The sequence below is a fragment of the Emys orbicularis genome, chromosome 7 (assembly GCF_028017835.1).
Source record: "Emys orbicularis isolate rEmyOrb1 chromosome 7, rEmyOrb1.hap1, whole genome shotgun sequence".
NCBI lineage: Eukaryota > Metazoa > Chordata > Testudines > Emydidae > Emys > Emys orbicularis.
Genome location: NC_088689.1, coordinates 3,990,616 through 4,002,755, shown reverse-complemented (window position 1 = coordinate 4,002,755; position 12,140 = coordinate 3,990,616). Strand labels below are relative to the sequence as shown.

General features: G+C 44.3%; 1 protein-coding gene across 1 annotated transcript in view; it reads right to left on the bottom strand.

Moving 5' to 3' along the window:
• SUFU (SUFU negative regulator of hedgehog signaling) overlaps window positions 1-12,140 on the bottom strand; it is a 110,407-nt gene that overhangs the window by 36,688 nt on the left and 61,579 nt on the right. Inside the window, exons 5-6 of the mRNA XM_065408109.1 lie at window positions 8,959-9,044; window positions 5,833-5,905 (exon numbers count right to left, since the gene is read on the bottom strand). Coding sequence (XP_065264181.1) covers window positions 5,833-5,905; window positions 8,959-9,044 — 159 coding nt within the window. The remainder of the gene's footprint in view (window positions 1-5,832; window positions 5,906-8,958; window positions 9,045-12,140) is intronic.

The window sequence follows — 12,140 nt, the reverse complement described above, 5'->3', positions numbered from 1 at the left end:
CTCACCTTCAGAGGTACCTCGAGTTTAATGTCTGCAATTACCAAATTCCTGCTTATGTTGCGAGGTCCCTGCATGCTCTGGACTGGTGACATAAGGATCAGGGCTACGAGTCAGCTCAGTAGGGGGAAGGTCATTCTATTTATAGGCAAAACTGACGCCATCTCTAAGAGTTCCACTAAACCAGTGCAAATTTCTCAGCACTGTGTAAAGTCAGGTTCACCCTTCCCTTGCTAGCATCCTTCAGTGGTGCTACCAACGCCTCTGCTTCAATGCATACCTCAAGGACATCTCAATAGGAGCGAGAAGCCTAGCAAACTGTGAAGCAGCAACTTCAGGCATTCAGTGAAAAAATGGTTCTTCAAGTGGTACATACACACTCCAGTATCAGCAATGACGACTCCTTATCTCTATTTTAGAGCTCTGCTCTAATCCTAATCTAATCTAATCCTGCTAGGTGCTTGGCGTACTCAACTCCCATTGACTTCCGTGGGAGACTTGGAAGCACTTAGCATTTTGCAAGATTAGTCCCATAACAAGAAGCATCTCTGCTAATCCCTGATGTACCTCTGTCACCCACACTCAACTGCATATGCTGTAACCTACAAAGCAGTGTGGACTGTTCTTGTGATTGTGAGATGGATTCAGAGCAGTCCAAGATCCACACAACTCAGCCGGAGGCAACCAACACTGCTGAGTATATAGCTATCCTCTTAGGACCAAGTTCAGCCCTGGCTTAACTGGGCACAATTCTCATTGACTTCAAACAGGAAGCATGTCTGCTTATGCCAGGGCTGCATTTGGTCCCAAGCCTGGCTAACACATAGTTGTCTGGAAGAGGTTGGGAACCACTGTGCTAAAGACAAACCTCCCCTCCCACACAAGACAATGCAATCTAAACACAAGCTAGACCCCTCATTAGTTACTGGGCAGCTGGGCATTACCAGCTCTCAGGAAAGTGGGGAGGTTTTCTCCCGAGAAACATTTCCAATCACTGTCACCACCCAATGCAACTTCAGCCTCCACACCCCCATTCCGAGTATGTAGCTCACTGAGGCCCACCACCTGCTGTGTGTGTCATAGAATATCAGGGTTGGAAGGGACCTCAGGAGGTCATCTAGTCCAACCCCCTGCTCAAAGCAGGACGAGTCTCCAACTAAATCATCCCAGCCAGGGTTTTGTCAAGCCTGACCTTAAAAGCCTCTAAGGAAGGAGATTCCACCACTTCCCTAGGTAACCCATTCCAGTGCTTCACCACCCTCCTAGTGAAATAGTGTTTCCTAATATCCAATCTAAACCTCCCCCACTGCATCTTGAGACCATTACTCCTTGTTCTGTCATCTGGTACCACTGAGAACAGTCTAGATCCATCTTCTTTGAAACCCCCTTTCAAGTAGTTGAAAGCAGCTTTCAAATCCTCCCTCATTCTTCTCTTCTGGAGACTAAACAATCCCAGTTCCCTCAGCCTTTCCTCATAAGTCATGTGCTCCAGCCCCCTAATCATTTTTGTTGCCCTCCGCTGGACACACTCTAATTTTTCCACATCCTTCTTGTAGTGTGGGGCCCAAAACTGGACACAGTACTCCAGATGAGGCCTCACCAAATGTTGAATAGAGGGGAATGATCACGTCCCTCCATCTGCTAGCAATGCCCCTACTTATACAGCCCAAAATGCCGCTAGCCTTCTTGGCAACAAGGGCACACTGTTGACTCATATCCAGCTTCTCGTCCACTCTAACCCCAAGGTCCTTTTCTGCAGAACTGCTGCCTAGCCATTCGGTCCCTAGTCTGTAGCAGTGCATGGGATTTTTCCTTCCTAAGTGCAGGACTCTGCACTTGTCCTTGTTGAACCTCATCAGATTTCTTTTGGCCCAATCCTCTAATTTGTCTAGGTTCTCTGTATCCTATTCCTACTCTCCAGCATATCCTACCACTCCTCCCAGTTTAGTGTCATCTGCAAACTTGCTGAGGGTGCAGTCCATGCCATCCTCCAGATCATTAATGAAGATATTGAACAAAACCAACCCCAGGACCGACCCTTGGGGCACCCCGCTTGATACCGGCTGCCAACTAGACATGGAGCCATTGATCACTACCCGTTGAGCCCGACGATCTAGCCAGCTTTCTATCCACCTTATAGTCCATTCATCCAGCCCATACTTCTTTAACTTGCCACACCTTAAACATGGGCCTGACACGGTACTCAACACAGCAGCAGCCGCTTATGCCTGTGCAGCCCTCTGCCAAGCCTCTGTTCTGCAGCACAGCAGGAAACATACAGAAGCAGATGAATGTATGCACCTGGATAGGACAGGGGCAGGAGATGTCGACGACGTAGACTGTTTATACCCAAATAGATCAATGACCCAAATAGATCAGGGAAAGCACAGTCAGAGCCTGATGGAAAAAAAATAGTACTTCTACACCTCAGCTTATCATGGCTGACTTGCATGTCAGGAAGTTTGGTTCCCACCCCCAAACACACTCTTTTACTTAGAACCTCTATGAACAAACATGTGGGCACTAGGGGGCACTATTGTGCAAAGAATAGTCTAGCACTGTCTCGGCATGGAAAGCACAGAGAGGTAGAAACTAAATATTACAGACAAGCTTTTAAAAGTAGTAATCAAATCTTGCTAGCTGGAGTGGAAGAACAAAACCAATACGGAGGTAGAACTATACTCCCATACCTCAGGCTGTGACCTTTTCAGATCTTGTCAGCCCTGATCAGCACTTCATGGGAGGCCAGGATAAAAGGGTGCTGGAAGAAGTTGAGTTTGTGACTCAGTAAAGTGGCATTCTACCCCTCACCCTACCAAGTTAATACTGAACCAACACTCCAGCTTGGGGTTAACCGTGATGAGCTGCTGGTAGTGCTGTGGAATATATAAAATGCAAAACTGAAGTTCACTTGGGCTCATTCAACATCCCATGGCATTTCCCGTATGAGTAGGGGTGTTAATCTTTGTCTTGGCCCAATTCCTGTTTGGTTCATTTCATCCTGCCTCTATTCTCTATAGATTCTAATGAAAAAGGATTCTTTACAATCTGCCCTAAGCTTCTGTGTAGTGTTGCTTTCACTGTTAAACATCTATGTTTCAGCCATGCATTTCCATGGTAGGAGATTATGTATCTTTCAAGGTTTTGTATTAGTGCCTACCACTGTCAAATCTGAGCACACAAAAAACCACACGAGTTTGTTGGATTTGTGGAACTATGTTTCTGCCAGATTTTGATTAGGGTTTTAAATGTACATGCCCCTGGGGAAAAAATGAATATAATTTGGTTTTAATATACAAGCTTTCACATTAAAGATATTGAATAGTTACGTAGAACAATTAGACACAGATGTATGGACCATAAGACAAATGGAATAGCCAACGTAAAACCGGTTATATTGGGCCAAATCTTGAATTCTTTACTAAGGCAAAATTCTTACTGATGTCAGAGAAGCACAGAATTGTTATACTGAATCGTATCTATGGCGCAGCTAGTCCAGTATCATGTGTCTGACAATGGCCAGTACCAGATGCTCCAGAGGAAGGTGCATCAGGGTCTTTTCCTGATCTCTAGTAGTTGGATTGGCTTAAACCCTGAAGCCTGAGGTTTAATATCCTTCCAAATTTTGTTTTATAACAACTTCCTTGATAGTTTTGAAATCCATGTATCAGAGGGGTAGCCGTGTTAGTCTGTTATCCACAAAAACAATGAGAAGTCCGGTGGCACCTTAAAAGACCAACAGATTTATTTGGTCATAAGCTTTCGTGGGTAAAAAACCCACTTCTTCAGATGCATGGAGTGAAAATTGCAGATACAGGCATAAATATATATTGGCACATGGAGACGGGAGTTACCTTACAAGTGGAGAAACAGTGTTGAAGGCCAATTCGATCAGGGTGGATGTGGTCCACTCCCAATAATTGATGAGGAGGTGTCAATACCAAGAGAGGGAAAATTGCTTTTGTAGTGAGTCAGCCACTCCCAGTCCCTAATTCAAGCCCAAATTAATGGTGTTAAGTTTGCAAATGAATTGTAAATGAATTGTAACTCTGCAGTTTCTCTGTGAAGTCTGTTTTTGAAATTTTTTTTGTTGAAGAATAACAGATTTAAAAGTAGCCATTGAATGTCCAGGGAGATTAAAGTGTTCTCCTACTGGCTTTTGTATGTTACCATTCCTAATGTCTGATTTGTGTCCATTTATCTTTTTAGGTAGAGACTGTCCGGTTTGGCCAATGTACATGGCAGAGGGGCATTGCTGGCACATGATGGCATACATCACATTAGTAGATGTGCAGGTGAATGAGCCCCTGATGGTGTGGCTGGTGTGGTTGGGTCCTATGATGGTGTCGCTAGAGTAGATATGGGGACAGAGAAGGCAACAGGGTTTGTTACAGGGATTGGTTCCTGGGTTGGTGTTTCTGTGGTGTGGTGTGTAGTTGCTGGTGAGTATTTGCTTCAGGTTGGGGGGCTGTCTGTAAGCGAGGACTGGCCTGCCTCCCGAGGTCTGTGAGAGTGAGGGATTGTTTTTCAGGATAGATTATAGATCATTGATGATGCGCTGGAGAGGTTTTAGTTGGGGGCTGTACATGATGGCCAGTGGTGTTCTGTTATTGTCCTCGTTGGGCCTGTCCCGTAGAAGGCGATTTCTGGGTACCCGTCTGACTCTGTCAATCTGTTTCCTCACTTCCCCAGGTGGGTATTGTAGTTTTAAGAACGCTTGAAATCCATATCCAATTTTGTTTTGAATCTTTCTAAATTCTTGGCCTCAATGACTTCCTGCAGCAATGAGTTCCACAACCAATCACATGTGTGAGAATTTCTTTTATTGGTTTTGAATGTCTTACACTGAAACGTAATTGACTGTCCCCTTGTCCTTGTGTTACAAAACAGAGAGATAAGAAGTTCCCGATCCATGTTCTCTATACCATGTGGATCATATGCTTATATCCCCTCTTATTCATCCCCTTACTAAGATAAAAATCCCAAATTTTTCAATTTCTTCACTTACGAGTTTCTCCACGCCCTGGATCACTCTTATTACCTTTCTTTGAACCCTTTTCTAGTTCTGCACTACCCTTTCTGAGATGGGATGACAGTACTGTCCACACTATTCCAGACACGTCCACACCATTGATTCGCATCAAGGCATTGTAATATTTTCCACTCTTTTCCTTAGGTACTCTAACATCTTGTTTGCTTCTCCCTCCCTCCCAAAAAAGCTGTACATTGAGTAGAGGACTTCAATGAGCTGTCTACAACGACACCCTTTCCTGAGCTGGCAACTTAATTTAGAATCCTGTAAGGTGGGAGAATTTTTTACCAAGACAGTACTTGGACAAACTGAGTAAGGACTTCAGGATTTGGCCCTTCATCAACAACTGTAGCACCTTTTATCTTGAAGGATCCTAGAGCAGTGTTTCTCAACAACCAGCCTGTGGACCAGCGCTGGTCCCTGAGATCTCCCTGATACAGTTTAGGAAGGTAGCAAGCCGGTCCCTGGTATCAAAAAGGTTGAGAAACACTGTCCTAGAGCATTTTACAGCCACACTTAAAGGAATCAATTCATTCATGGCTGAAATGCAGCCATCTCTAGGGTGGAATGCAGCAGTTCAACACTGCACAGCAACACTAAACAGATATATTCAATTTTGTGCCTGGCAACAGTTGATCATGAGAACTACTTTTCCTGAGAGAGAATGTTAATGAGGACACAGGAATTATCCCTAACTAAGAAGTGCTGTGGGAAGATCCACTTGAACGAGTAGTTCAACTTCATAGAAAATGGGAGGGGCTACCAACAAAAGGGCGGACTATATTTACTAACTAAAGACATACTTGCAGATGCGGATCAATCTCAAATATGGTCTCTCCTCTTCGCATATCTGTTATCAGCCACAGGCCTCCAGCACTACAAAGAAAGAAAGGCAGTGAACCAAAGTTACTCACCACGACCAGGAGCTCCCACCATTATGGTGCTTAATCAGAACAGGTGCCTGGACGAAACAGGTAATGGACGGACTGCTTGTAAGATCCAGTGTGCCCAGTCACCCTTTAAATCCACGATTACATCATGAAAGTTTATTACACTGCATGTTACTGCATGGCTGTGCTCAACACTGCTCAGCCTTGCATTGGAGACTCTCTCCTATTCTTGAATCCTGCTGAAGTGTTCCAAAGTTCAGAGCTGCTGCCCAGCTCAGGAAGACAGTTAATATGGTTTGATCCCATTTACATTGCAAGACTGAATTAAGTTTTAGCCTTGCTAGGCACTGAGTTGTAACCAAGTAAAATTTCAGTGTTTACACATAGGCTAAATTTAACAAGATCAGGGCCCAAATTGACAAAAATATTTAGGTGCCTATTTGCAGCCTTAGGTGACTAAATACCTTTGTCAATCCATCCTAGATCAGCAGAGTCACATTCAGTATCATAACTAGCTTCCTACCGTGGCTAACGTTCCTACATTTTGCCTGGTTAGTATCCATGGTGCACATAAATGGTTCCGAGCAGCCTTAGCTTTTGTTAGCAATGAGGGTTGAAAGGCTCAACACCTCTCCTAGCAGAGGTGATGGGAGACAGTTTATTGCAAAAAGAGGCATCCTGAATTTTCACTTTGGGTCACAAGCAGCATAGATGGACTACGTCAGTTTAGAGCTGTATTTTTGAACTGATTTACTAGAATTGCTCATCGAATATGTTATTGCAACCAAACATCTCTTCTTGCCTTAAATGTTCACCTTACACTTTCCTTATACACTAGATGTTAAAATGGTAAAAATTAGTATTTCATATTTTCTGATATGTACTGGTGATCACTGGTTTATCATATCACTTTGGGATTGGCAATTGTTAACTACAAAGATGCTATTCACTGCAATCCCTGAAAACTGTGATACTACAGATGCAATTTCTGATTACCTAAAATCAAGGCAGCTTTTGGCTTCAAAACACGGGTATTTCTTGGTTTTTGCCCTATCCTTGGAGATATATTTGAAAGAAATGCCCAATCTAGTAGAGCTGGTCAAAGAATTGCACTCTTTGTTTTGTCTTTTTGAGTATTTAACAAGGAGAATGAAACAGCTCCACACAGCCTTTGAGCAGTCAGGAGTCAGACACTGTTTCAATGTCTTGGGGTCATAGGAAAAAGGCTTGCATCCATGCTAAAGTTTTCCTCCCTGGGGCATCCTCAGGGACTGTCTGCACCTGTGCTGAGAGGAAGGGTTCAGAGTGAAACAGAGATATCAGCCTAATTCTGGACTGTCCCAGATATCTAAGCTGGACTTTTGAAAATAAAGCACTTGGCTGGGGCTAGAAAAGCCTGAGAACTTTAATGGAGCCCTGGCATGTGCATGCAAAAACATTTAATATAAAACCTTTTGATCTATTACTATACCGCAACACCTTCCTCACCTTTAAAGATACGAGAAACGTGTTTGACTAAAACGTCTGGTGACGTGTATCCTAGCAAGCAAATACTGTAACAGTGATCTGCTGCTAATTCTTATATCTTTAAAACCACATCTTTCTTTGCCCAATACTGACTTTGTTTTTTGCAAGAGGGAAATTACACAAAACCAGTCTTACTAGGAAAATAAGTACCATTCCTCGTGTGAATTAGCCCACCTGATCGGACTCAAATAGTTCATTTATAGAGATGCGGTCCAAACTTTGCTAGTACTCTAGCAAACTAGGCTCCTTCCCTCTTATTTTGAGCTGTATTGAAAGGTCACCTCAGTAAATTATTCTGGCTTAGCATCTGGTTCTTTTAGGAAGAACTAATGAGAAAATGCCACAGACATAAGAGGAAGGAAATTAAAAGTCGAATCTCTCATTCTACAGTAACTCCCCACTCAGCGTCCTCTCGCTTAACGTTATTTCGATCTGACGCCCCTGCTCAATTACAGAACATGCTCCATTTAAAGTTGTGCAGTGCTTTGCTATAACGTCGTTTGGCTGCCTGCTTTGTCCACAGTTGACAGCTCCCCTATGCCCCCCCCCCGCCCGCAGACCTGCGCCTTCTCCCTCCTCTCCCCGCGGCAATCAGCTGGCTTGCGGCGTTTGGGAGGGAGGGGGAAGAAGCGAGGACTTGGCGCACAGGCTCCCACTCCCTCCCCTGCCTCCCAAACGCCGCAAACCAGCTGATTGTCGCGGGCAGGAGGCAGGGGGGAGGAGTGAGGACTTGAGGCACCTCCCCTCTCCCTCCCCTGCCTCCTGCCCCTGGCAATCAGCCGGCTTGCGGTGTTCAGGAGGCAGGGGAGGGAGGGAGGAGGAGCGAGGACACGGCGTGCGGAGTAAAGGTGGAGGAGGAGGAGGGGAAGAAGAGGCGGGTTAAGGGTGGGAGCTTGGGGGAAGGGGTGGCGTGGGCGGGCCGAGGGTTGAGTCCCCCGCCCCGGTGCTTGCAGAGTAGGTGAAGCTGCTGCTGCTGCTGTGCAACATGCTTCTCCTAGCCTACAGCACCTTCAGTCTCCTTGCCTGCCTCACTGTCTCCAGTGCCAGTGGACTGTGCCTGTGTGGGGTAAGGCGGGGGCACCTCCCAACTAGAGTACTGTACTGTATGGCAAAAAAAAAAAAAAAAAAAAAAAAAATTAAATTTCCCTGGAACCTAACCCCCCCATTTACATTCATTCTTATGGGAAATTGGATTCGCTTAACATTGTTTCACTTAAAGTCGCATTTTTCAGGAACATAACTACAACGTTAAGTGAGGAGTTACTGTACTCTATTCTGAACAAGTGGATTCTCACATGTGTTAATAGCCATCTCAGTCTCTGCAGGTAAGGAAAGAGTTGCACTGAGCGCCCACCTCCCACAAAGCATGTTTAAATAAACAATCTACATGTTACAAATAAAAAACAAGTGACAACGTTGCCTCCTATTGGGCACCATTTCTGCCAGGCTGCTTGGAGTGATAAGCATTTATGAGCACTTGCTTCAGAAGTCAGGTGGGGGTGCTGTACTTACACGGGCACAGTCCGAAGCAACTCCAAGATCCCCTGTCCGTTCCACTGTTGTGCTGCATGCAGCTCCTCAGTGCAAACCCCAACGATCTAGAGCAAGAACAAATGGACTAAACACAATGCAACAGGTGCAAATGGAGCGAGTGTTGGCTGGTAAGATAGGGAGTGCGAGGCTGGTCCTTTAAGCTAGTTGGAGCTATAAAACAAGCCTGGGCTTGTGCAGAAGAACTACTATGCAGCCCTTTAAGCTGTTGCCCACATGAGTCCTCATGGTCCCCGCCCCTCTGTTTCAACATGCCCCTCCTACATGCCCTACGACAATCAAGCTTTAAAATAGAAAAGTATCTCATTAATCTCTTCATTTTCATGATAATTTTTTCTTATGGATCAAAATAAAACCACAACAATAAACCATCATACAAATGAAGGGGAAAAAATAAATGTTCTCATTGGGAATAGGGTTGGAGGGCTAGGATCCATGAACGTGGGGAGGTGGGCTGTGTACGACAGAAGGGATAGGGGCTGCAGAGCAGTGAAGAGCAGGGAGTTAGCTAGGAGCTCTATTGCTTAGCCTTGCTCCCCTGCCCCCATCTCACCCATGACCTTCTTATTGATCCCCCCCATTAACTATCCCTTCCCCAGCCAGTCTTCCTCTTATACAGTAAAGCCCAAAAGTCAAGTCTTAATCTGACAGACTTCCTCAGGCCCATCACATGGGGACTCCCTGCTGATGAACTTCAGAGAGAGCCAGTGCCTTTGCAGCAGAGTTGCAAGGTGTGGGTCTCTGATTACATGGGCTTCAACATTAGGCTTCTCTTGGTCTCATCCCGGACCCCCTCCCCGTTAGTAGTAGGGGATAAGGACAGGAAGGAAGAGAGCTCTTCCTGCAGGAGAAGCTGCTCCTTGTAGCATGGGGAAAATCAAAGCAGCTGGTGGATCTGAGCAGCAGCTAGTTTTACTGGCATAGCTCAATTAGGATCTCCTGAATAAGGGGAATAAGTGTTTCAATTTAAAACATTTAATAAGTGATCTAAGATGTGAGTGAGAGAGAGACGTTTGGTGAAGGGGGAAGACTGTCGATTAGCTAGAACCCAAAGAAATGAGATTCAGGGCTATGTTTCAAGGAGTCTTTTTTTAAAAAAAATGTTTCTTTTGCACATCAATACTTTTCTTAAACATTAGCTTGTTAGATGGAAAATTTCACTGGCCTCCGAAGAGTGTTTTGCATCAAGTTTGCAGACTAAAATTCAACCATTAAGTATGCAATTAAAATTCAACCAATAAGTGTCTCCTGCTTTAAGTGCAAAAAGAACAGGAGTACTTGTGGCACCTTAGAGACTAACAAATTTATTAGAGCATAAGCTTTTGTGGGCTACAGCCCACTTCTTCGGATGCATATAGAGTGAAACATATTGAGGAGAGTTGGTAAGACAATTCCCACCTGTTCATGCTCTCTGTATGTGTGTATATATATATCTCCTCAATATGTTTCACTCTATATGCATCCGAAGAAGTGGGCTGTAGCCCACGAAAGCTTATGCTCTAATAAATTTGTTAGTCTCTAAGGTGCCACAAGTACTCCTGTTCTTTTTGCGGATACAGACTAACACGGCTGCTACTCTGAAACCTGCTTTAAGTGCAAATCTCAATGCAACCTTAACTACGCTGCCACCTACTGACGCTCCCATAATATTTTAGATATAATTTAGGTCACCAGTGTAAGCAAAGCATACTTTGTGGAAGTATTTTTGCTCACTGTGTTTTATTTTCCCATTGATTTTCCAAGTTTTATTGGACCAAATACATATTATAGTTCGTTCAACACCTGGCTGCATTTCAGTGGGTCAAATTACTTTTCTATCAGCCCCAGAAAGGGGACAGCTCCACTCCTGATCTGAGAACTAGAGTGCAGGGGATGATAGCTCCTGGTTATAAGCAAAAGAAGAGTGAAAACCCAGGTAAATCCCCATCTAAAAACCTGCTGTGACTCCTCAGTGACAAAACCCCTCGATCATCAAAGCTGCAGGAAGAAAGGTGGAAATCAGACAAATAATCATTAAGCAGAAGATGCTGGAGAATGGTGTTATTTATCATCAGGGAAGAATGTGATGTCAGCTCTGTACGGTAAGTATTAGTTCCCAGAAAACGATGACCAGAACAGCCATTACTTTTCTATACCTGTAGGAAATTAACAACCCCAAAAGGGGTCTGTACTGGTTGCATTTGAGGATCTTCAGTGTGATGTTATTGATATAATCTGGGACCATATAGATCATTGTTGCAACCAAGGTCCTGTAGTGGCACCCAAATCTTGTATAAAGGGGGTCAAATGGGGTGTCTTAGACAAGGTTATGGTTTACTGGTTATGATTATGCTGTCTATATGCGTGTATCAATTTTGTAGTTGAAGTTATGAATATTGGCCCTATACTGTCTGTATTTCAAACTTATGCTATGCTTCTGGGTGACATCCCAGACAAGCTGGTGTTAGCTCTGCCTAGCCTGCTTGATTGCCCATTAAGGACCATCAGCTATACAATGGACCCATTGAGAGAAGGCAAATATGCCTTGAGACTCAGCACAGTATGCAGGGTATGGCCCATGTGACTCCAGACTCCATTTTGCTGTAATTTTCCACAGTAAGGACGAGGAGGTGTTCTTACACCTGGAAAAGACTATATAAGGCTGATGCCTCATCTCCATCTTGTCTTCAATCCTGCTTCTTACCTCTGGAGGGACTTTGCTACAAACTGAAGCTCTGAACAAAGGACTGATGACCCATCCCAGCTGGGGATGTATTCCAGAGACTTGATTTGAACCTGCAGTTTATTCTATCGCTGCTGCAAGCCTGAACCAAGAACTTTGCCATTACTTATGTAATTGATTCCATTTAACCAATTCTAACTCTCATCTCTGTCTTTTTCCTTTTATGAATAAACCTTTAGATTTTAGATTCTAAAGGATTGGCAACAGCGTGATTTGTGGGAAAGATCTGAGTTGTATATTGACCTGGGTCTGGGGCTTGGTCCTTTGGGATCGAGAGAACCTTTTTTGTGTATATTGGGATATTGGTTTTCATAACCATTTGTCCCCATAACGAGTGTCACTGGTTGTGATACTGGGAAACTGGAGTGTCTAAGGGAATTGTTTGTATGACTTGTGGTTAGCCAGTGGGGTGAAACCAAAG